The 23,543-nt window shown below is 41.8% G+C and overlaps 1 protein-coding gene across 1 annotated transcript in view; it reads left to right on the top strand.

Annotated features, from left to right (window-relative positions):
* The first annotated feature begins 2,456 nt into the window (after positions 1 to 2,456).
* RNF217 (ring finger protein 217) overlaps positions 2,457 to 23,543 on the top strand; it is a 63,030-nt gene continuing 41,943 nt past the window's right edge. The window contains exon 1 of the mRNA XM_062572597.1: positions 2,457 to 3,083. Within this exon, the coding sequence (XP_062428581.1) occupies positions 2,457 to 3,083 (627 nt within the window). The remainder of the gene's footprint in view (positions 3,084 to 23,543) is intronic.

Raw genomic sequence — 23,543 nt, 5'->3', positions numbered from 1 at the left:
CGACCACTTAGCTATGCCCAGGCCATAGTTTGTATCCTGACAGAACCAGCAGTTCTCCAGTTCGGATTTGCATCCTAGTTCTCCTCGAGTTCATTAGTGCAATTAGCACTGTCATTGTGAATTCCCCAGACCCATTTATTTGTTCCTGGCTGTGTTACAGCACATGTATTTCTAAATTAAACTAACATATGAGCAACATTGCTTGCTCTTGCAATGATGCTATCTTTCTAGGTTTTTCTTTAAGCTCCAGCTTCTTCAGTGGTAGGGGTGTATGAAAGTCTAATGTTTTCTCATTAAGGGTTTTATGCTTTGCATTCTCAAATGGAGCTTCGGGAGTAAAAACTCTAGATGCTCAAATAAGAAAAGCTAAATAAAAAAATACACAAATATGTATTATTTGAAAGAAATAATTCTCTCATGTAAGTTTTCTGCAGGAGTAGCTAGAATGTGATATTGCATAAATCCCTCCACATTGACTTTCAGGTCAGCTCAGGTCTGGGAGAAATATAGCAGTTTCAAGCAGCAGAGACCCAGAGCCAGCAAATGCTATCGGCAGCCTTAGGTGTTTGCATTTCTGGAATTCCCTAGTGCAGCGCAGGCCCCTCGTGCGGCTTTCCGGGGAGGCTCAGCTCATGCCCAGAGCACACGCACCTCCGTGCCACGGGGGCCTTCCAAAGCTCCGGCTGACCCCGTCTTCACTACCCGGCGTGCTGCGACGGTTGTTTAGCTCGAGCAGAGCCAGATAAATGCGCAGAGCTGCCTCCGGTCCTGCAGGGCCTGCGTGAGTCAGAGCTAATGAGCTCGCCTGAGCTGAGCTGGCTGCAAGCAAACACCTCCGCTACCCCCTGCACTGCCATCTCCTCCGTGACCCAGGCCTCCTTATTTCTGTTAGTCCAGCCCCATGCACTCACTAACAGAGTAGCTCTGACTATATGTATGTGTGTATATATATATATATACACATATATATATATATGTATTGAAAACACCACCCATTTGAATTTTCCCAATTTCTTGAAAATTTCAATTTTATATTTTTTAAACAAAAATTACCATATGTAAGGCAAAATTGACATAGCTCTAGCAGCTGATTAACTTCTGAACAATACTCTAGACAAAGCTGGGGATGGAATCAGCTCTATGATATCTGCTGCCTGTGACAATGTATCTGACAATGTCAAGTTCTGGAGATATTTTCTTCTATCGGTGGCATCTGGCTTGTTGGCAGACTTTCTGTGCACAATGTGCACACGCTCTTCTAATCCTCCTTAATTGCAAGCACTCTGAAGAAAGAGATAATTCCTACATGGATCAACCTGTCAGAATTTAACTGAGTAAATTACTTTTGCCAGTGCTGCTGTACTGCATTTGGCAGGTAGATCTTACCTGGGTAGTTTATTCCTAAAGACACATGGCAGTGAGGATGCTGCTCCTGCTTGCTATGACTTGTCTCCTTCAGAAATCGTTTTTAACTGGGTGCTGATATTTATGTTCAAAATGTTACTTGAGGGTGTGGTTAATAAACATCAAGGCATTTTGAAACTGAAGATGGTGTTTGCTTTCTACGGAGCATTTTCTTTTTTTTCTGTATGCCTCAGGAGAATGAAATATTTCTGGACAGTGGTGACAAGTGCTGACTGAAGATGACAGGCACTGCTAAGAAAAGAAGAAGAAAAAAGAAGAAGGAAGAAGAAGGAAGAAAATAATAAGAAGAAAGCAGGAAGAAGAAGGAAGAAGAAGGAAAGGGAAAAAAAGAACAACAAAAAAGAAAAAAGAAGAAAGAAGAAAAAAATAGAAAAAAGAGAAAAAATAAAAAGGGAAAAAAAGAAAAAGGAAATAAAAGAAAAAAGAAAAAACAAAAAAGAAAAAAGAAAAAAGAAGGAAAAAAAATGAAAAAATAAAAAAGGAAAAAAGAAAAAAAAGAAAAAAAGAAAAAAGAAAAAGCAAGCCGGGGGGCGCAGGCACAACCCCGCGTGCCGCTGGCACGGCCCCGCTCGGCCCCCGGCACAGCCCGGCGGTGTTTACGAGTGAATGAGGGGCCGGGCCAGGCAGGCGGCGCGGCGCGGCGGGGCGGGTCCGACGGCCGCGCCGAGGGGGCGGTGGCGGCGCGGGAGGCGGGCAGGCCGGGCCGGGCCGGGCCGGGCCGGGGTCGGCGCGGCTCCGCTGCGCTGCGAGGCGGGGCCGGTGTCGCTGGCCGCGGCGCCAGGGGCGGCCGGTGCCCCGCGGCTGCAGCATGGGGGTCGGGCCGCGGCGGGGCCCCCGGGGGCGGCGCTGAGCGGCGCCCGCCGCCGCCGCTTCCTCCTCAGCGCCGAAGCCGCGAGGCAGGAGGAAGGAGCGGCGGCGCCCGGTGCCCGCGGCGCGGCTCGGCCCGGCGCGGCCCGGCGCGGCGCGGCTCGGGACCCGGAAGCAGAAGCGGGGCCGGGAGGCGGCTGGATGGGAAGCAGCGGCGGGCGGCGATGGGGGAGCAGCAGAGCTCGCTGAGCGCCCCGCGGGCGGCCGCCGCCGCGCCGCCCAGCCCGGCCGTCGGGGCGCCGGAGCCGGAGCCCGGCGCGGGCGAGCCGCCGCGGGAGGCGGCCCCGGGCGACGGGGCGGCGGAGCCGGGGCGAAGCGGGGAGCCGCCGCCGCCCGCCGGCAGCCCCGAGCGGAGCGGTGCCGGCGGCGAGGAGGCGGAGGCCGGGCCGGAGCCGAGGGGCGGCGGGGAGCCGTCGGAGGAGGGCGCGGGCGCGGAGTGGGGCGGCGGGCGGCGCCGCGCCCCGCGGCGGCACGTGTACTGCACCGTGTACTGCGTGGAGAACGACCGGGCGGCGGCGGCCCCCGCCGCGCCCCCCGACGGCGGCGGCGGGCAGCCCCCGGGGCGGCGCGGCGCGGCGGCGGGCGGCGACCCGCTGTCGGCGGGCGGCAGCATCGAGGTGGTGGACTTGTACCTGCTGCCGGAGCCCTTCTCCGGGCTGATCGCCGGGGACTTCGGGCCGCTGCTGGTGCTCAGCTGCCGCGTGTGCCTCGAGGAGAAGCCCATCAAGCCGCTGTCGTGCTGCAAGAAGGCGGTGTGCGAGGAGTGCCTCAAGCGGTACCTCAGCTCCCAGGTACGGCACGGCTCGGCTCGGCTCGGCTCGGCAGCAGCCCGGTGCCTCTGCCCGAGGAGAGGCAGCGCCTCCCGGGCGGCTCGCACCGGGCCGGGGTCACCCTCGGCCGGGGCAGGGAAACCCGGCTGCCGGTCTCCCTTGCATCTGCAGATAGAGATATAAAAACCATAAGGTAGTTCTTGCTTTTTTTTTTCTTTTTCTTTTTTCTTTCTTTTTATATACGAAAACTTTGGTGCAGGTTTGATTTCACAGCACACGTTCCTTAAAAAAAAAAAAAAAAAAAAAAAAAAACTTACGGTGTGGCACAGGAAAAAATTTCCAATCCTATACAAAACTTGTTTAGCGACCATCAGTGTTCGAGCTACTAATCTACTAACCGTTTGATCCTAAAGGGTTTATCTCATACGTTTTGGTCAGTTTTATGTTTTCAGGCTCTTCCCAGTCTTTCTCTGAAATTTTCTATTTGAAATTTGGAGTTCTTACGTGACTGGCAACGATTTCCTTTCAAAAACAAGTGCAAAGAATGATAAGAAACATAGGTTGGTAGCCTGAGCAGCTTCTTCTGAGGTGATTTCCTGGGTTACAAATTTAGAATTTTGGCTTTGATCCTGCAGTCGTTTTATCTTTGTGAGTTCAGCGTGTGTATTGCTATTTGTGTGTACTGATGTTAAATGCACTCTTTGATAGACCCTGCGGCCACTCTGCATGCTCATCTGAGGCTATCTTGTATTTGGGATCATGCCAATTATGAAAAAAATGGGGGGGGGGAATTTGTGTAGTCAGTTGTTCTTGAAGAGCTACAGTTACAATAGTAAATAAAAAGTTCAAAAAAAAATCTATCCTGGCTGAATAGCTACTTTATATAGGTTACTTATTTCTCCATCGCAGTTTGATTTGCTAGACAGAATTGCTGTTTCAAACTGAAGTCATCAGATTGAAAGCTAAGCTCTCATCTCCACTAATGTTTTTATTTGCTGGCTTAGCATCAGAGGAGATTTCTGCATTGTTTCTAGCACTAGGGTAGGCATGCCCTAAACCCAAAGAGCAATGGGAGAAGTATAGATACATGGAAAACAAAACCAAATAAACCTTTCTCTTGCCACTTTTAAGTGCTTATAAACATTTGGGACACTTGGTAGAGATGTGCTTCTTGGTGGGAGAACGTGTTTTTTCACCTGTTGGCCCTGGGAGCCTGGCTGGTATAGACTGCCCTAGTTGGACTGTGTACACAGGAACTGGAAAGGCAGCTACAGCTACCCCCATGCACTATAAATAGTTGTAAGGTTGTTCTGGCTGGAGTGTATTTCATTGCTTAGAGCTTGCACGTGCTGGTTGAACTGAAGCATATGCCCCTGTCTGGGTATTGGCTTGCCTAGGCAGCATTTACTAGTGTTGGTAGTGTTTGTCTTGACTAATACTGAACTTGCTCAGAATTTTCTGAAACACTTTAATTCTGTTTAGATAACAGGGAGTACTGTAATGTGGGAACTGATGGGGTGAGAGAAACTGGAATTGTGTTTATGAATGTCTCTTGTAATACTGAAATTCAGGAACATCTAATAAGCGTTCTTGAGACTTCTTGCACAGAGCTCAGGATGTTTGGTTTGTTTTTTAGTTAAGTGATGTATGGGAAACTCTTTTAATAAGTTTTCTGAAGGTATTGCCAATGCCGTGCCCTGTGGGGGGCCTGGTTGTCTCTCAGTCCATCTGCAACCCTGACAGTGAGGATCTTGCACAGAGGAATGGCCAGTCAGGATCTTCAGTGATAACCTCAGCTGATCAAATCTCAGTGCCTACAGCATAGACATAAACACTGAGTCTAGCTGTCTGAACCTCTTCTATAATCACTGGGGGAAGAGGGAGAGAAAGGTGCTTTTTTTAGGGTGCAGTTTGCCTAAAACAAATGAACTGCCCATATATGTGCCTTTGTTTTTGTTTGTTTTGGTTTTATTTTCTTTGAGTAAGAAAGGACCTATGGTCTTGAGAGATTTGATTTAAAAAGTTGTATCTGAGTAAGATCCTACCCCAAATCCCAAATTGTTTCAATATTAGTCATGATGCAGAGAACAGTTTACATCTGGTTTAAGGAAGTTATGTGAACTGGTAGCTGAAGCTCTACTGAAAAAGTCTTCTGCCTGGCTTAGGCTGGACTTTCTGAGGATAGTCCAAAGGTTGGTGGCTGCAGCAGCTGAGTGACTTGGGAACCAAGGAAATCCCCCCTGAAGTGGGTTTGGAATTGGCCAGTTGTTGGATGTGTACAAAGGGATGCCCTCTTCAGGAAAGTCACTACTATTGCTGAGCCCTCTGGAAAGCCTACCCTGGAAGGTATTAAAAAGTCTATATGGCAGATAGCCATATCGATACTTACTCATATGCATAAAAGCTGGGGTATCTGCAGTCAGGAATAGACTTCTCGAGAATTAAGATTCACTGAGCAGTTTTGTGAACACAGGGACACAGTTATAAGTGCTGTTAGGACCACACAATTTTAACTACTTGATATATTTCATCAGAAAAAAAAGAAGACCAAACACCCTCAAATACAGTCCAGTGTGTTCTTCACTTATTTTACTTCTTCGAAAAAGGAAGTGATATTTCTTTGCAAAGAAAAATAAATGATATACCTTTCCTCTATGCTGTTGAAGGACCCTGTGACTCATCCTGAGGAGAAGGAAAAGATTTCTCTCCACAACTGTTGTATCAGAGGAATTTCTGGGAAAGATGAGTGGAAAGGCAGTGTGGAATAGAAATAAAAACACCTATAATCTGAGATCTATCCTCATGTAGCTAGAAAAAGAAACTTGTCAAAATTTAAAAAAGAGTTGTGAAGTGGGTTCTGTTTGAAAATTCAAACATATTTTCAGTTTCTAGACAGTCAGCTTAGTCTAGGAATGGGAGAGAGGGAAGTAATACACTGTTTAGATTTGGACTCTTTGTCAAAGAAGTAGTAATCTGTGTCCTTGATTAGAGAAGACGTTGGCTCTAACTTGCTGGAGCAGGAGTGGTTTTTCATGCTGAAATCTGGAGTATGTTGACAGAAGAATAACATTTAAAAGAGTTTGTATTTCATTTAATGTTTATTTTCCAACTGAAGAAAGCTGGATTCTCCTACGTTAGTTTCATTATGATTTCTGAAATGGTGCTTAATGGAATATCAAAATAAAAACTCTGTTAATGTTTCTACTCTCTTCTATATAAATGTGAAGCTACATCAAAACCTTTGCCTTGACATACAGATTAGACAACTGGCGTTTTAGGTATTGCTGAAAAGAAGATTATCCAGATGAAAATGCTCCCACAGCAACCAGGTTCTCTCTTGGTTTTACAGACATGGGGGAAAATGAGGCTAATTGGTTTAGGAATGTAGGATTGGAAGGGCCTTAGAGGTGAAATGCAGTTTCTTTTATCACTGGCACCTTACTGCATAATCCCTTTCAAAGATTTAACAGCTGGCACAGAAGCCAATAAGCAAACCCAAAGCTCTAACGCTGATCTGGAGCCTCACTTTTGGTACTGGCATAACTTAGCCCTGCCTCACTTTACTCAGTCTTTTTTTCCTCTCTCTCTCTCTCTCTCTCTCTCTCTCTCTTTTTTTTTTTTTTCCCTTGTGGTGTGTTGAGGGGAAGGAGCTAGTACTCACAAACATCTGACTGTGGCCAGTTTTATTCACAAAAAATTTTCTATGACTTCTCTATTTCCTTAGACCAAAAGAAATTGAGGAAGGGGTAAGTATGAGTAATGGGTTATCATGAAAGAGATTCTAGCTCTTATGCCTCAGGATGTGGGTAAAAGTGTGTGGTCCCACAGAGCCTGGTCCAGGTCACAGCAAACCCTGTCAGCAGGAATTAATGCAGCCCAAAGCTGTTCTTCGCCTCTAAATTATGAATTTAAGAAGGACGAGATTAAGAGTGAGGGTGTTTGAAATGCCAGTGCTGCTTTTGGGAGGGCAGTGCTCGTGGGGAGAATCTCCTCAGACTGTCAGATCTACAGTGAGCTAGGCTGCAGTCGCAAGGGGGGAAGAGTTTCTGCTTGAGCTGGGAGCTATGCACTTCTGTACTTGTCTATACAACATATAAACCAAGGAGGGAAAGTTCTAAAAAAAAAAATAATACTGCATTCACATTTCCTTCACTTCACATCGCCCTCTCTATTTCATGTTGCATCAAACTTGGTTTATTCTAGAAGCTGTGTGCACGCATAGGTTTGCTAAATGAGTGAATCACTTCCTAACCTCTCCTGGCTGCTTGTAAACTGAGTTAGAGGGAAGTATTTGTGCCTAGTTTTGCTTTTTGTGCGTGTGTGTGTCCATGTGGTTTTTATTTGGAAATTTTCTTTAGAAAAACAAACAAACAGTGAGAGACTGACCAACAGTTCAACTAAGATTTTATATTTAACTTAACTTTGCCTGATAAAGAGGCAAAGGTTTATATGTGTTTCCTCATCTCTCCAATCTGTAAATCTGACAAGTGCTGTTCGGAACAATAATCTCATGCCTTACTTTTTAGCAAGAATTACATAGACCAAAATAGCATATGCTGTTTCCTAACTTACGCTGTTTCCTAACATCTATAAATAATTTCTCTAATAAATATTTGAAGAAATATTTATAATTGTATCTATACTTGCTTCACTTTTATTATAAGGCGGCTGCAAATGTCTTATACAAACCTTGGTGATTTTACTGCCTACTTTTTCTACTTGCAAATTGGGAAACTTGATAATCCAGTTTTGATCCTACGCTCATTAGTAATGCTTTATTTTGTAAATTTTGTAATTCTCTTGGAGCAGTCCTTCTTATATTAAAGGACTTTAAGTGAGTTAATTTATGCAGCATACTATATTCTCAATCAGATATGGTGATGCTTTAATTATAGGAACGTGAATCAGATTAGTGGAGGTGGTTAAATCAGAAGGGATTGGGGGGGGGGCGTTTGCATCTGACAGCTTTTTGTGTATGGTTGGTTTTGGTGAGATTACAATCCTCCTTTACTCTCCTAAGCAAAATACAGAGATCATCTTCCTTCTGCCTGGGATCTGTTACCAATTTTCTTGTATCAGTGACTTGAGGTCTTGGGGTTTTTTTCTATGCATGATCTCTTTCTGAAAGGCCCAGGAAGAAAAGCAGCAGGATGTTAGTCAGGATTTTCTGGAATGTAATTATAAGGCCATGTTAACTAGCAGGAGAGTTTAGGGGCTGACCAGAGTGCCTAAAACTAGGAGGAGGTTGGACCTAGAAGGACCTGACAGCTGTGCACCGCTTCAGGTGCCTGATTGCATCAAGGAAAGGATCTACCTTCAAAGCTGCGGTCTAGCTGCTGATGAAAGGCAGCCGGCCGAAGTGCAGGTGCCCCAGCGCTGAATCATCCCACCTGACTGCGAATGAGCTGCTGGCTCTCCGCGTGGGAGGGTGGCTGTGCTCACCGGAGAGCGCAACCCCAAAACGTACTCTAATGCTAGCCGCTAAGTTGGTAGGGTGGCTACAGGCTGGCTGCCGGGAGATGATGGCAGGGTCATCATTAGTCTTTGAAGTTTTAAGCAAACAGAAAGAGAAGGTTAAGTAGAAAGTAGAAGAGAATCTCTATCTGCTGGATTATAGGCTTTGTAAACCAAACCAGCCACTTCAGCCACTGTAAAGTATTTGGTTCCTGAGTAGGAGGATGCAGATGTACCTCGTCCGTCAGCCATGAGCCATAAGTAAGCCACAGGAGAACCTCGACTTCCTCGCTGACGCTTTCAGCAAACAGCTTCTGAAAATCTGTCCTTCGTGTTCCTGTGTGTTGTAGGCAGTGTCGGGGCTGAAATGCCATAGTGTAGTTAGCTGCCCAACTGCAATTTGTATTGCAGTTCAGCTTGACACCCAAGTAGGTTTAAGGTTATAGTCTTTATTAGTCTATGGTTAGTCTTTATTAGTCTTTATTAATTTAAATAGCCTATTTATTTTAAGGTTATTAGTCTTTGAATCTGACTAGGCATATAGCTTTCAGTTCCTCTGAATGCTCGTTGCTGGATCCAGTTTGGGCCAAATCTTCAGTTTCAAACAAACTTTTACAAAATCAATCACTGCTAGAAACATGCATTATACACACGCACATATACACATAATACACACACACACACACACATATATATATATATATACACACACACACACATAATTTTATGTATATATTTAAGAAAACTCTCTTTGAGCACTATTCTTGCATCTTAATACTGCCTAGTCCTAATGCTTGTAGACCTCGATCCAACATCACAGACATTTTGCTTGTTTATTCTATGTATAAAAAGAGCTCCAAACTTACACAGCATGGACCACTATGAATTCCTCTTGTTTGGATAAGCCTCTACCAGATACATAGCTGGAACGTGTGGCCATTCCTTCTTAACCGTACTGTTATGGAGGGCACTGGGAGAAAGGGTGGATGTTCTTCATAAAACTAAGAAGATTTCCAGCAAAACCCTGATCTGTAGAATGCCTAGAATAGGAAAAACGTTGATCCCAGGAGAGCTTGTGCTGATGCAGAAATGTCTGAATTCCTGGCGTGAGGGAGGGTGAGTCCTATAGCAGTGTCATGAAGTTGTTGCTTCTGACAGTAAAGTTGATTTGGAAGGGTAAGGAGTTCCACTAGCGTGAAATTGAAGTGGGAGATGGAGGAGAATTGGCTTTATTTCAGTGCGGGTTGAAATCTGATTTTGAAAGTGCAAAACTTCTGTGCAGCAGAAGCCCTGCTCTTTCCCTGCCTGCTATACGCAGTCTGCCGTGCTTTGCCAGTCCTTCACTGGTGAGACGAGGTGGGAACTGGTGATTGCACAGACTGGCCTACATGGAGGTGGTCTGCTGGGTGCCTCCCCTCCCACTGCTCCCCAACGGGGAGATGTGAAGGAATTAAATAGGGACTGGGCAGGCCTGCAGCTCACCTCTGCCCCCTTCTTCTGTTCCTCCACCCAGACAACTGTTCTCCCAACGGCTCTGGGGCCTCTTGGCCCTTCATTCCTTTCTTCTTCTTGAACAAATACCTTGCTTCCTGCTGTCTAAACCAGCTGGGCTTAAGAAAAGTACGTCTCTTAAATGGGTAGGATGTATGTACGTTGTCCAAATGATTAAGAGTTGTAAGGGATGTAATTTCTTCAAAAGAATTTAGGCTGATGTAGAAGGGTGTTACTTACTCATCCAGTTATGTTGGCTAATCTGTCTTTTCGTATACTTCAGCTGCTTGCACTTTCCTTTCTTTCACCTTTCATGCCTTTTTTTTTTTTTTTTTTTTTTTTTTTTACTACTTTCTTTAGGAATATATTCCTCCCCCGCCGCCCCCCCAAAAAATAGGTTCTATCTAGGTCTTTTATCTGACAAACAGCAATGGCTTTTATAGTATAGAAAAAGTGAGAAATTTGTCTAGTGACGGAGAGGCCTTTGGACTTTTGAGCCAGTTGTTATGCACTTGAAAAATTTTTGGTTACCAAAGAAATTAATATTATTTGGAAGTTAATGTGAACATAGAAACGACAGAATTCCTGCTGAACAGTCTTTTCTTGAAGGTACAGTTTTCTACTATGGTCTACATCCATTTATGTTACAAGTAACAAGCCTTGTGAGAGCAGTTGCTTCAGATAACTAATGTGTGTGATATTGAATAAATTTAGAAAAAAAATTTAGAGAATTTTCAGGATTAACAATGCAGAAGATCAAAAGTTTAATGATAGTTTAAGACAGTTTTGGAAATGAAATTGAAGTGGCTTAGAGTCTACATTTGCCTTCATCTTCTTCTCTGCATTATTTTAAGGTTAGTGTGTATTTTCATTTAATAGCTTGTTGGGAGATACTGTAGTTGCTCCCTTTTATTTATGTAGTTATAAGAAGGGCTATGGACTTCAGAGACTACAATTTAATAAAAAGATATAGAAATTCCTAAAACTAACATATCCTTTTCTTTACATGTTTGTTTATGGACTGTATAACACATTTATAAAACTGAAAATGTCTCCCTTTAAATCATTAGAAATATCAGATAAAAATAAAAGTAGCTCTGCATAGTCTTTTTTTTTCTCCCCACTGGTGCTTTTACTGAAGTGTAGAGACCTGAATATATTGGATATAGTAGCAATCAGAAGGGGCAAAGTTCGACATTTGCAAGCCTAGTACTTTTTGATGCTATTTTTTATTGTTTTCTACCATTGATGTGATATGAATGGCAGCAAAGGTGGGTACCTCTCTTGTTTGATTTGCTCCACTGTTTTCATAGGAATGATGTACCAGCTGAGGGGCTGGATAGGGATCCAGATGACTCTGTCCCTTTAGCTTCTACAGAAAAGGAAGTCCTATCCAACTTATTTCAGCTGTGATGTGGTTCTGTGAGGTTGGTCGTACAATACAAGGAAGGAAGAAGAATGAGAAGATTGCCCGGATGGGAAGGGCTTGATGATGTTGTAAGACTCGGTTTGACCCAGAGGCTTGCTTGAATAAGCTTTAGTAAAACAAAAGGGAATCATGGAGATTTCTGACCTCAAAATATAAGGTGGGTCCTTGGTCTCCATTTAAACTTGCAGCGGAATACTGACCTATTGTTCTGGTAAATGATAACCAGAAAGTGAAATAGGACTAGTTTTATTTCTGTTTTACTATGGGATGGAGTGGGCAGGAGGGGGAATAAATTTAGCCTTAAACCAAAAACAAACTATGTTTAAAGTCTATCACTATTATTTTTTAAGGTATGTAGCTTCAGTCCAGAGCTTTTGGGAAGACGGTGAGCATGTGTTTTACTGGCCTGTTGAAGGACTTTGCTACCTTGTAGGTAGCAAAGAAGGATGGAGTAGGGAGATGCCTTGTGCCATCAGTGATACAGTTTCAGAGGTGCTGTAAGAAATGCTGCTTTCCTGAGCAGCTAAAAAAAAATACTTTACTGTTTTCATCACTGTTACTGTTATGTGTGGACACAAGAGTGGGAGAGGAGCGATTCTTAACTTTTTTTACTATTTTAATGTTTGCTGTATGAATGCACTTTGGGGATAGGACACCTTCTGCCTTTCCATCCCAGTGCACCTGTGCAGTGCCAGGTATAATTTGTCTAGTTAGAAGTATTCCTTTAAAAGATTTATAGAAGCAAGTATGTAAACTATTCAGTGCTTTTTCAAGTGCATATGCAGTTCAGTTGTGGAATAGCTTGGAAACTCTGCTTAGTTAACTTTATGGTATTAGCCTGCAGCTTAAGGAGGTGAAAGAATGTGCAGTTTAGAAGATTTTGGAATGGATGGATCCACAAAAGAGCAAACATGCTCAGTAGTGTTTAGACTCCCAGGTGTTGCGTACCAGCTACGAAATATAGGTGTTACTACTCCAAGGAGAGTTACAGTGATGATAGTATATTTTATCATCATTATTTAACCCTACTTGAAGTGAAGTTAGAGCATCAATTGCAAAAAACTGGAGTTCTGCCTAAGTATTCTTGCTGTTAGAGACTTTGGGGTGTTTCAGGTATTGATGTATACATAGCTATCTAGACCTCAAAGTGACTAGATGCACAGCCCTTACTTTGCTGACAGAGGGGTGATAGAAATTAAGCAACCGCAGAAATCCTCACCCATTTGTTTGATGGAAAATACAGACTTGCTTCTGTTGTATTTCTCAGTAATACTTCAGAATAATTTTCAAACTTTTAAGGCTGGCAATTCTTTAAAGGCATTTTTGGGAGTTGTAAGATTATTTTAAATTGTTGGCAGCTTCCCAGTTCCTAAGATGTAAAGTACGTTTGCTGTGAGTTATGGTGTGAGGGTTCCTATTACTGGTGACATTACTGAGTGCTTTTGCCTCAGTGAAGCAGATACTCCATATGAAGACCTGATTTGTGGTTCTTTTTGTGAGAGTAACTCTCAATCCTGCCTTCAAGCAGGCAAATCCTGCTTGAAATATCTTAGAATATGATGCTTCATGAGGACTTTATCTAAGCCAAAGCAGGTAGAGACCTAGACAAAAAAGGCCAGGCCATCATTTCTAGCAAATTGTGGTTCTAAAATGAGTTCTGGGTCTCTTTCTTTCTGTAGGAAGAAGAGCATTGCGTTCAGTCTAAGACCAAAGGTTTACAGTCACTTAAGCCAGCAATGCTGCCCACTCCTCCCTATAACTTGTTCATTACTGTTCCTGCATCCTCCCTTTACATGATCCACCAGGAGAACTGATAAGGGTTAAAATTAACATTTAACACCTATTGTGCTTTTTTTTTTCTTTTTTTTTTTTTTTTTTTTTTTAAATCAAGTTCTTCATTCTTATGCTGCAGCCATGCAAATACTTATTCCACCACAAGGTGGTAGAGAATCAAGTGTCCATGGCTAATTGGGACCGTTTATTTTGTCAACAGTGACAGTTTGGCGGAATAAAATGACTGGAAAAACAGTACATGACAAAGAGCATGTACAGATGATTGCATGTGGAGGTTTTCACTGGAGCTTGATGAAATCAGAACTGAAATTCAGTCATGTTTCTGCATCATTTCCTCTTTCACAGTCTGGAGGAACTTATGGCTTGTCCAACTCCTGTAGATGCGTCTGCACCCACAGCTCTCTGGACAGGCTTGGCATGTCCAGAGCACTCTTCTAAGCCACCTGCAGGCCTGAAGTTCTTGGTATTGTCTCCACTGCTGTGTTTCTGGTATTGTTTTCACTGCTGTGTTTCAATAGTTTATTCTTGTCATGTCATTAGATGAGAAGCTTTCAACTAGCTGGAATTCTAAAGCATCCTCCAGCGTTTTGTAATACATAACAGATTATCTCTAAGGCATTTTAAAAGTAAAGTTTTTCGTGTGAATATTCTCTGTAAATCAGAGGTAAAATCTTGCTTGTTTCAACAGCTTTAGTTTGCCAAGAAGTGCCAGTTAAGCTCATTGTATTTGTATGAGTAAAAGAATTTTTTCCTGCAGCTAGCAACTCTCAAAAGAAGTTCCTTGAGCTCCTTACCTATTTTAATAGCAAATGAATAGAGATGCAGAGCTCAAAATGATTGAAAGATTTTGGGGTTTGGTTGTCTTTTCCTGGTCTCCACCCCCAAAGACACAAAATGTCTGAAGGTTGCTGTTAAAAGTGATGTTATTCTAAAAATATACAACAGAGCAAGGTGCAACTGCCATGGAAGAACCAGATATACACCATCTTGAGATCTTAGATTAAGAAACTCTTTTGTTGATGAAGGTTTCTTTTGAGCTTAGTCATACCATCTATTGGTGTAAGTACAAAAAAAAATGCCCTCTTTTAAAGAAAGAAACCAAAATCAATTAATTACTTTTCTGGTGTATTCTTGTCCATGCTAATTGACTTTCAGTGTCAGGAGTCAGACTGAAGATAACTTGTTGGCCAAGGAGATAATTGTTTGGAATAAACCACAAATATAAACCAGCTTTTGCATTAAAAGGGAGTGTGGGAAGACATCTATTTTTTTCCCCTTCTTCTTGATGCATTCGAAGCCTGTTGCTTGCTTTCCGCAGGTATGTTGATTAAGTTTTCAACCCATGAAATTTTTAAGGATATTTTTACAACAGATTTTTTTTTAACCTGTATGTAATCTATACTTCTAACAGTTGCATTGGCATGAATGGGCAGTAACTGTGGTTTTCACAACCTAAAAGTATGTTTCTTAGTGAAGTGTTTGTTTAGGGGGAAGGGGAGGAGATAAGGAGAAGGCCACCTCTCCTTTCCTCAGTGATGAACTGGCACCAAAATATGAGCATTTTTTGATACTAGCCTGCCATTTAGCTTCTGTGAAGAGTTTTGACTTAGTAGAATTTAAAGTTTTATAAGAACAGTTGGTGGGAACAAGGAAGAGATTATGAGCCAGTGATCTTATCTGCATCAACTGGGTGCCTTTTCAAGACTGGAAGAGAAAGCTTTCTTTTCTTCAGAAAAGATGTTGTTGGACATCACATAGGAAATCTGATTCATGGCAAATATTTGTTCTTTCTGTGTATATCATGTAATTGCACGTGTTTCTCTTGCCTTATCTTTCCCTTAATCCAGTCTGTCTTCAGGTTTTATAGAATTAGAATGAAACTAATAAAACTGCATGCTAGGGCGTACAACTGGAGGCCAATAACAGCATTTTCTTTTTTCAGGTGGGAGCCTGACTGTTGGAGCATTAGTAGGAGGCAGCGAATTTGAGTTAATGACAGTGTATGACAAGCAGCTAATATGATGGAAATGCTAAAAAAGTAAGTGCGAGTCTAGCATGTGGTAGGGAGAGGAGAGTTGCATTAGGCCATTGCATCTGGTGAGGTTTATTTGGGATCTTGGGCACCTGTGTTGGAGCAAGATGGCAGGAACCAGGAAGGGTTGCAGGGAGCAGATTGCTGCCATGCAGATGCAAATGGTTTGTTTTAGTATAATGAGAACTGAGAAGAGAAATGACTATTCTCTCTAAATCCAAGAGGGAATAGGAGGGTTACTTCCTAAGCGTTGGCACAGTACCAATTATAAAAATTTGTTGTAAGTTAAGTTAGGCTAGAAATTGGAGTGAGCCTAAATATTTGAGATAGCAGGGAGTGATCTTTGAGATCCTTTCCAGTCTCCTGTGCTTTAAAGAAGATGACTTCAATATCTGAATGGTTCTCAAAGTTAGCACCTGTAGTTCTGTGAAAAAGTACTAGCTATGTGGGACTGTCAGGCCCAGTTTGATGGGGAGGTCTGGGTTTCTGAGAGTGAGTTCTACTGGGGAGGAACTTGAACTGAAGGAGGAGATTACTGAAAAGTTTTCATCATCTGATGTTAGTTACTTAAAACCATACTTTACATCATGCATTCTCTGGTCTGTAAGGTATTACAAATGGCTTAAGCTGTTTTTAGGAGAATTTTTTTTGACTAAATTTCAAAACATGACCGAGTTCTTGATACACTGATATGGCTGAATAGGAACAATTTTCAAATCTCCCCCAGTCTCTGTGAGACTGCTGTACTGTCACCTGACTTGAACTAGAGTATAGAGGATGCCTTTGAAATAACTTTCCAAGGGAATTCACACAAGCCGCTGTATAAAGAAACGTATGAGAGAACGAACAATTAGCAAAAAAAACAGTGATTGTTTGTTTAAGTTTACACTGATTGTTATTACATGGAAACAAGGAACCAATGAACTGAACAAATGATTAAAGTATACCTCCCTCCCTCCCTCCACCCCCCAAAAAAAAGCTACATAAGATTGGAAAAACAATCTCTGAAGGTTATATGAGGGAGGGGGTGCTTTTTTTTGGTGATGTTACAGTTACGAGCTGGGCAAGTGTGCTGCTAATTACTAGACAGTGGTAGCTGAATTACTGAGCAGTAATAGCTTGCTGAGCTTCCTTCTTTTTCTGTTAGTCTTCAGTTATCTGTGTGTTTCACTTGGTAGGCAGCAGCAGCATTACACTGGTTTTATTTCCTGATGTCTCATTCAAAGGTTTTCTTTCTTTCCTTTTTTTTTTTCCCCTTTTTCCAGTTATTGATACCAATATCTAACACGTTTGGTGGAAGGATTTTAGCATTCTTAAAGTATTTATATTGGCTGCCAGGTAGTCTTTTGATAGATTAGGGGTGGCTGCAAGGTGACTTACTTAGGGATTTGGGAGAAATCCATCCTGGCTCTGTGCCGGACCCAATGGACCCAGAGGTCCATTTTCCAGCAGTAAAAACTGCTGAGAAGGTTAAGGTACAATAATGCCGAGTTTCTGTATTCATCCCCGAATATACCCACAAGCCACCTGAACAGAATTGCTGAAGCTGTCATGCTTTTTATGGTTGCTATATGTAGAAGTTAGATGAACAGAAAAATCAGCACATTTTGAATAGAGCTAGAGGCTGGCTCGCCAAGTGCATGTCTTGCATCTTTAATGTCCAGTGTGTGCCTGCATCTTTCCTTTGCTGTGCCTTTGGAGGTTGTGTAATGTTAACAGATACTTTCATTCAATACTTGTTAAATTAGACTGGATTAGACCAGACTAAATTGGTTTGCTGCAGGCCTTCAGTTTCTTGTAGGGTAGATGAGTTCGCCAGTGGTATATGTCTCTCTGGGAAGATAAATTTCATGGAAGTGCTAACTGATTTAATTCTTGGCCTAGAAGGTACACTGATGATCAGTACTGGGGGCTAATCTGATCGTGACGAGCCTACCTCTGTGTTTGAACAAAGCGTTATACAAACATGAAGCTTGATATATGCAGACACCAAAAGGCATTTCAACATTTAGGAAACGTTTTTGAAAGATACAGGCTTGTGATTTTTAATGGATTACTTTGTATTCTTAAGCCGTGGTGGAAAAAAACAGATGAGAACTGTATCTGGAGTATATGAAATAATAGTACATGTTGTGTAATGGTCTATGGAGACACTTGGAAAACAGACGTGGCCTAAAGAATAAGCAAAGACAAATAAAATGAAGCGACTGGCTGCCTAATTTGTATTTTGAGTGGATTATAAAACCTTTATTTATGGCAGGAAGTTGAGCTACTTCGTAATCAATATGTCTGTGCTTATCTGTTAAGTGCTGTGAAGATCCTGGAGAGTGACCTCTGCTCTTACTAGTTTCCAGCTCTTGCTCTCTTTCTTCTTCACCCCCCTGGATCCGTTTCCCTTTAGCTGTCAGTAGCTTATTGCAGTGGCATTTCCTTCCACAACAGTTCTTTCACTATAGTATTTGGAGTCGTGCTCTGAAGATCTAGAGGTAGGCAATAGAAATTAAAAGCAACTTGGCCACATTATAGGTTATTTATAAGTGCCTTTACAGTGAAAGCTTAGAAGAAATCAAGCATCTGTGGTATGCTATGTGACTTTGGGAGAAGAAATTACTATTAAACAATGAACTCTTTTTAGCTCTGTTATCATTGGAGTGTTTGTCCTATTTTTCCTCCCATCAATGTATAACTAAACAGGAGAGCAAGACCTCCTTGCAGGAGAATCTCGTTAATCAGATGTGGCAATCTCTTGCCTCTCCAGCTGCTTTTGAGCAAATAAATATGACTGAAATAGCAGACTTCTCCAGGAGGTGGCCACAGTCTGCGTTGGTGGTATCATGCGGCTGCTGTGACTACAGAGGCTTACGTAAGGCTGAGCAGTTGGTGACAGTGGGCTTAAGAAGTCGTTCACCATTCATTGCTGCTCCTCTGCACCTCTGCAGGGCTGGACTGTGTTCAGATGGAGGATTTGTGCATCTTCTCTGCTAGCACATATTACTCAGCTGCCTGTGATTTTTAGATGCAAATTCTGGTGATTCTGCTCCATAGCCTTGTGACCTTGTAAGGTCCCTTCCAACCTTACCGATTCTGTGATTCTGTTTCTGTTATGCATAGCTACAGTTCGGTTGTGAAACTTGGAAAGGTAGCATCATAGATGGCTGTAACAGGAAGATTATCTTTATTGTTGTGCTGATCATTACAAAAGATTTTTTTAAAGACCTCATTAAGCAGCAGAAGAGTTATTGATTTTGTTCTCCCCTCTCCTACTCTTCTCCCAAGCCCTAGAAATGCAGATAAGAGAGGGGAGTAATCATGAGATTAAGACTTGTTTGTCTGTTTTTTAATTCTGTTTTTCCTTCTGTTTTTCCCTTTCCTTCTCTTGAAGCATAACTTGATTTGCAGAGTTAGAAAAAGGAGTTAATATTTCTCTGAAGCAATGGAGTTTCTATGCTGTGTTTAGCATGTGACAGCATTATATGACTGTACACAAGGCAGGTGTGCTCAATTACAGTTTTAATGTTCCAGTTAAATTCATATAATATGTTGACTCTCATAAAGGATTTTTTGATTCAGCCTAAGTGATCAAGTACTTATGCGTTAATTGACCAGTACTGTTGAGGTGGTAGGGCAGTGTTAATAAGACCAGGAAGAAAATGGGCTGGATAATTAAAAAATAAACGAACAAACAAAAAAGCAGCTGGCGTTATCCAATTTAGCGAACATATCAAACGACAGTGGAAAATTTCAGTGCTGATTTAGCATATTACTGCTTTGACCACTTATTTGCATTTCAGAAATGATATTTTTGGGGGTTTGTATTTAGCACGCTTACCTTCATACATAATTTTTTGTATTGCACAACAGATGTTAATTGTAGTGCTATATGTTGCAAACCTAAGCAAGTTCAATTGTTTATAGCTTAACATTTTAACTGGAAAAATACAGGCTTAGGACAGCTGATTGGTCTTCATTGTCCTATAGGGATCACAGTGGAATAACCTTGGGGTTAGGTTTAGCTCGGTTGGTTAGAGCATGGTACTAAGAATGCCAAGGTCATTGGTTCGATGCCTGTATGGGCCACTCGCTTGAGGTTTGGACTAGATGATCTCTGGAGGTCCCTTCCAACCTTACCAATTCTATGATCTATGCCTATTTGTAACTCCAATTTAGACTGTCTTTAAAGTCAGTTTTGCCTCTCGCTGCTTAGAGAGAAGACTTTGTTGTTGTTATGACTACAACTGATGATGATTGCAAATCTGTAAAATTCTAGCAAAAATGTTCTTTGCTCCATAGTCTGTAAATTTTTTAAACATAGTAGGTATTCCACCCAAATTTCTTCTTGGTGACAAAGACAGTTAAAAAAGTCCTAGTCTCTTCTTTTTTTTTGTACTCCACTTTTCTGCTTATATCTCTTAAGCAGTTTCTACTGTTTGACCAGGTTGTCTCTGCTGTACTGCAGTCTTGTTTGCTGCTCAACAAGGTTTACTTTCCAAGAGCCTTGTAAAAGTATTTTTATTGCACAGTAATGAATGCGTGTGGTTTGTGCTGTCAGTCTTTTAGTAGAAGAATCAGCCGCCTTCCAGCATAACACATCCGTCTGTTGTCATGGTTAATGAGGACGATTGTTGAATTCCCTTGTGAATTCCATAAGTCTGGTTTTCCTTGGGTAAAAGCATCTTCCGTGCACCACGGTTGCAGCTGGAGGTATGGTCAGCTGTTAGTCTCAAGCAAACATAAACCTGTCCTTAGTTGTTCTAGATTTTTTCCAAGTAGAAATGTTCTGTCCCATTTGAATTTGTGGGGAAAACTTTAGCAAAGAGTTGGTTTAGGTAGTTCCAAGAATGGACTTTTGAGAAATTCATTTATTTTTGTCCAGCCAGTTTGATAGTAATTTTTAAAAAGTAGTGTTTAGGCCACATTATTGGAAATCTTCAGTGTTTTGGTGATTTAGGAGATGAAGAGGGCTTCAGCATTTTGCAGGGTATCTGTCTGTATTTGGAAATACTATCCACTACTGTGTGATCAAATAATAAGTGTTGAAAAGCTGCAATTATACGTGTGCAGACTTTTTCATGAGGTGGTGTAATTCACTGGTAATTCTACCAACGTTGAGCTGTTCCAGTCTTGTAGGACCTTAGCGAGATCCACTCTTTGTCCCTCCTATCTACTGTAAACCCCTATAACATTCCATGATGAGTCCTACGAGGGCGGCGCTCTTTTGGTGTGCTGTAAATGCTCCTTTCCTGCCATCCAGGAGTAGAGCCACTGAAACACAGCAGAAACAGGAGGGTGCAGGTGGCAGACGAGTTAAATTGAAGGGGCCAAGAAATGTTGTTTATGGACATAACACAACGACGTGGGAGCTGAAGGCACAGGGAATTCACTAAGGTTTATGGTGTAAAGAACGAAGAACAATCAGGGCTGGCTTGGCAAAGAATAAGAAGTTGGCATGGAAGAGCCTAGCATAGAGAGACCAGAGGATGGAGGAAGCTGGTGCAGGGGCTCGGGGGAAGAGTACCTAGGTGCTTGCCAGCTGGAGTAGTTTCCCGTGCCAGCTGGAACTGAGACCGTAGAAATGATGAGACTAGGTGATTGACTTCCAACTTGTTGACTTCCAGCTTGCTGACAAAGTGTGTAGAAGTTGATCCTCTCCCATGCAACTGCTTTAAGGAGGATTGCTAGAGCTTTCGTGAATCTGGGAGCCATAAGACAGCAGAGTAACGTAATGGTTATGGTAAGAGAACTGCGTTCTCTTTTTGCCTGTATTAGAGCCTTCCAGGTGATGTTAGCCAGGTCCCTTAATCCAGACTTGTCTAAGATCACCCACAGTGACTTGGTTTGTGAGCTCAGCTTTGGCACTCAAAGTCGCTAGGAGCTATGTTTTATGATAAATGAAAGTAACATTAGGAAAAATACATTCATTTTGCAAAACGTTCATATGCTGCTATGAGAAATGAATAATTGCTGCTTTGGAGGTTGATTTGGTGTTCAGAACTAGCTGAGGATGCACTTTGAAAATGCTTTCGTGATCTTATTTATTCTCCTTGTGCAGTATCATTTCTTTCCTGTGCATTGAAAAGCTTTTTAACCTGTTTTGTTACTGATTCCAGTTTTGCAAATGAGAAATCAAATGGAACTGTGTTTTGTACTTGATTTTAAATGTAGCCATTTGTACTCTAGGGACTTGGTATGAAAAGTGTGCAGTATATATGGAAATTAGCACCAGTGTGGGGCTTTTTTACTCTTTTTCTAAATTTATTCATGTTTACTGTACTATTCACATAGGTAATTTGATGGGGCGTCCTCATAGATTATGTTGTTCTGTGTGCAAAACTTGCATAGTTGTTCTGCATGTGAAAGCAGGAGATATAAATCGATGTGAGAAGTCATTAGTTGAGTGACACAGTTTTTCATTCCAGTTAAACTACATAGAAGTCTTTTCTTCACTCTTCCGTAATACTTGTCATACTTGTATTAAAATATTTATAGCAAATATATTTTTCAGTATAGGTGGAAAGTAGACTCCAGAGACCTCATTATTAAAAATGGCTTTTTAATTAGGGTACTCTATGCACTAGAATACAACAAAAGATCCATTTTACCTTTAATAAAAGATGTTTCATTAAATCTAAATGATTCTATAAAATGTTCTTAAACTTTCCCTTGATGCTGTCTTACCATTGCTTGGCAGCAAGCAGCCTGTGGATTTAATAAATGTAAGCATCCTTTGGCTTTCTCATATCCATCATTTTATTTTTAACCTTAGTGTCCCATAGTTTTAAATAATGATATTTTACTATAAATTTCAAGTTTTTTTTTCTTTTTTCCTCCCCTGTGTTCATGGTGATTTACTTTACCCTGTTCCCAGACAAAATTTGACTGCAAAATTTAGTTTTTTATAGTTGTTTCAACTACATCAGCTTGAATTTAAGAAGGGAATATATAGTGTAGGAGAGGGAGGAATTTCAGAGGTGTCCCCTTAAACTTGATGTTAGTCTCATTAGTTACTTTAATATTAAAAATTTAGTGTTCTAGTAAGGTTATGTGTTCGTAAGAAATGATGGAATCATTTCACAGGCCATCAGCTGATCCGTCTGGGCAGGGAAGAGTGCCAAAGGCTAGATCTGGAGGATCACTTCTGCCATCCCTCCCTATCCAGCTGGGAATAAAGGGGTGGGAAAGTCATTGAGCCTGGTCTCTCTCCACCAGGAAAAGTGCTGAGGCATATTTTAACAAATATCAGAAAACTTAACTATCAGTGGATGATTACCATAAAAGGACAAGCTATATTTTGTCCTGCTGGCGCTGCCAGAAATTCTCAGCTTTCCTTTATGGTATTTCTTTACAGCTTGGTGTTACTGGGTCAAAAAATTTATAGCGGTGGGGGGGGGGCAGGGGGAGTCTACATGAAGTACACGTGGAGAAAAAAATCCCGAACTTGTCTGTTGTTGAATTAATGACAAAATTAACACAGCACTTCTTAATGAAACAATGTTGTGATCCTTCTGGAGAAATGTCAGGACACCTTAGAACTTAACTTTATGGCAGGACGATATGGTTTTTCCAAATTGTAAGCAGCCTTCTGGTCAAGATTGCATAACAAACACATTATTTATCTTGGTATTTTGGCATGCCACCAGACCCACAAAATTCACAAGTATGAATATTGCTGCCTTTTTTTTTCTGCACAGAAAATCAATGTGTTTTGGGGCAGTAAGTTCCTGGGCAGCAGCAATAGCAGCTCTGAGTTGCAGCTCCTATACTGGCACAGATGCAGGATAAAAGGAGACTTTACAAGCACAGAATATCCCCTGGATAGAAATGAGGTAATAGGAGCAGCAGCCTGGGTATTGGATTTACTAAAGTGAGGGAAATTAGTGGATTAAGAAAATTTTGAGGAGTGATTTCCCATTTCCTTCTACCCCCGATATGTCAAGTGAGAGGACATTGTGATCTAGGAAAGTAACTGCAGCAGAGAGGAGAAAAAACACTGTGATTAGTAGGAGGGACAGGGATTTGCTGGGGAGGTCTGGTCTGGGTGATTCCAAACAAGCTGTAACAGCAATGACTGCATTCCCTTTCCAGGTAAACAACTGCTACTGATCAAGCTGCTACAGCAACTTTTATTTGCAGCAAATGATTGTCAAGGACTGCTTAACCCTAGAGAGTATTTGTTGTTTGCAGCTAGCAGGTAGTAGTGATTATTTGCTCTGGAAGAACTGTGGGTTTTTTTTCCTAATAAAAAGTACTTTTCATCCCATGAAGAAACTGAAACAAAACTAAC

The sequence above is a fragment of the Rhea pennata genome, chromosome 3, assembly GCF_028389875.1.
Source record: "Rhea pennata isolate bPtePen1 chromosome 3, bPtePen1.pri, whole genome shotgun sequence".
In the NCBI taxonomy this organism is placed as follows: domain Eukaryota; kingdom Metazoa; phylum Chordata; class Aves; order Rheiformes; family Rheidae; genus Rhea; species Rhea pennata.
The sequence above is the reverse complement of the archived record's forward strand: the minus strand, read 5'-3'. Positions and strand labels throughout refer to the sequence as shown.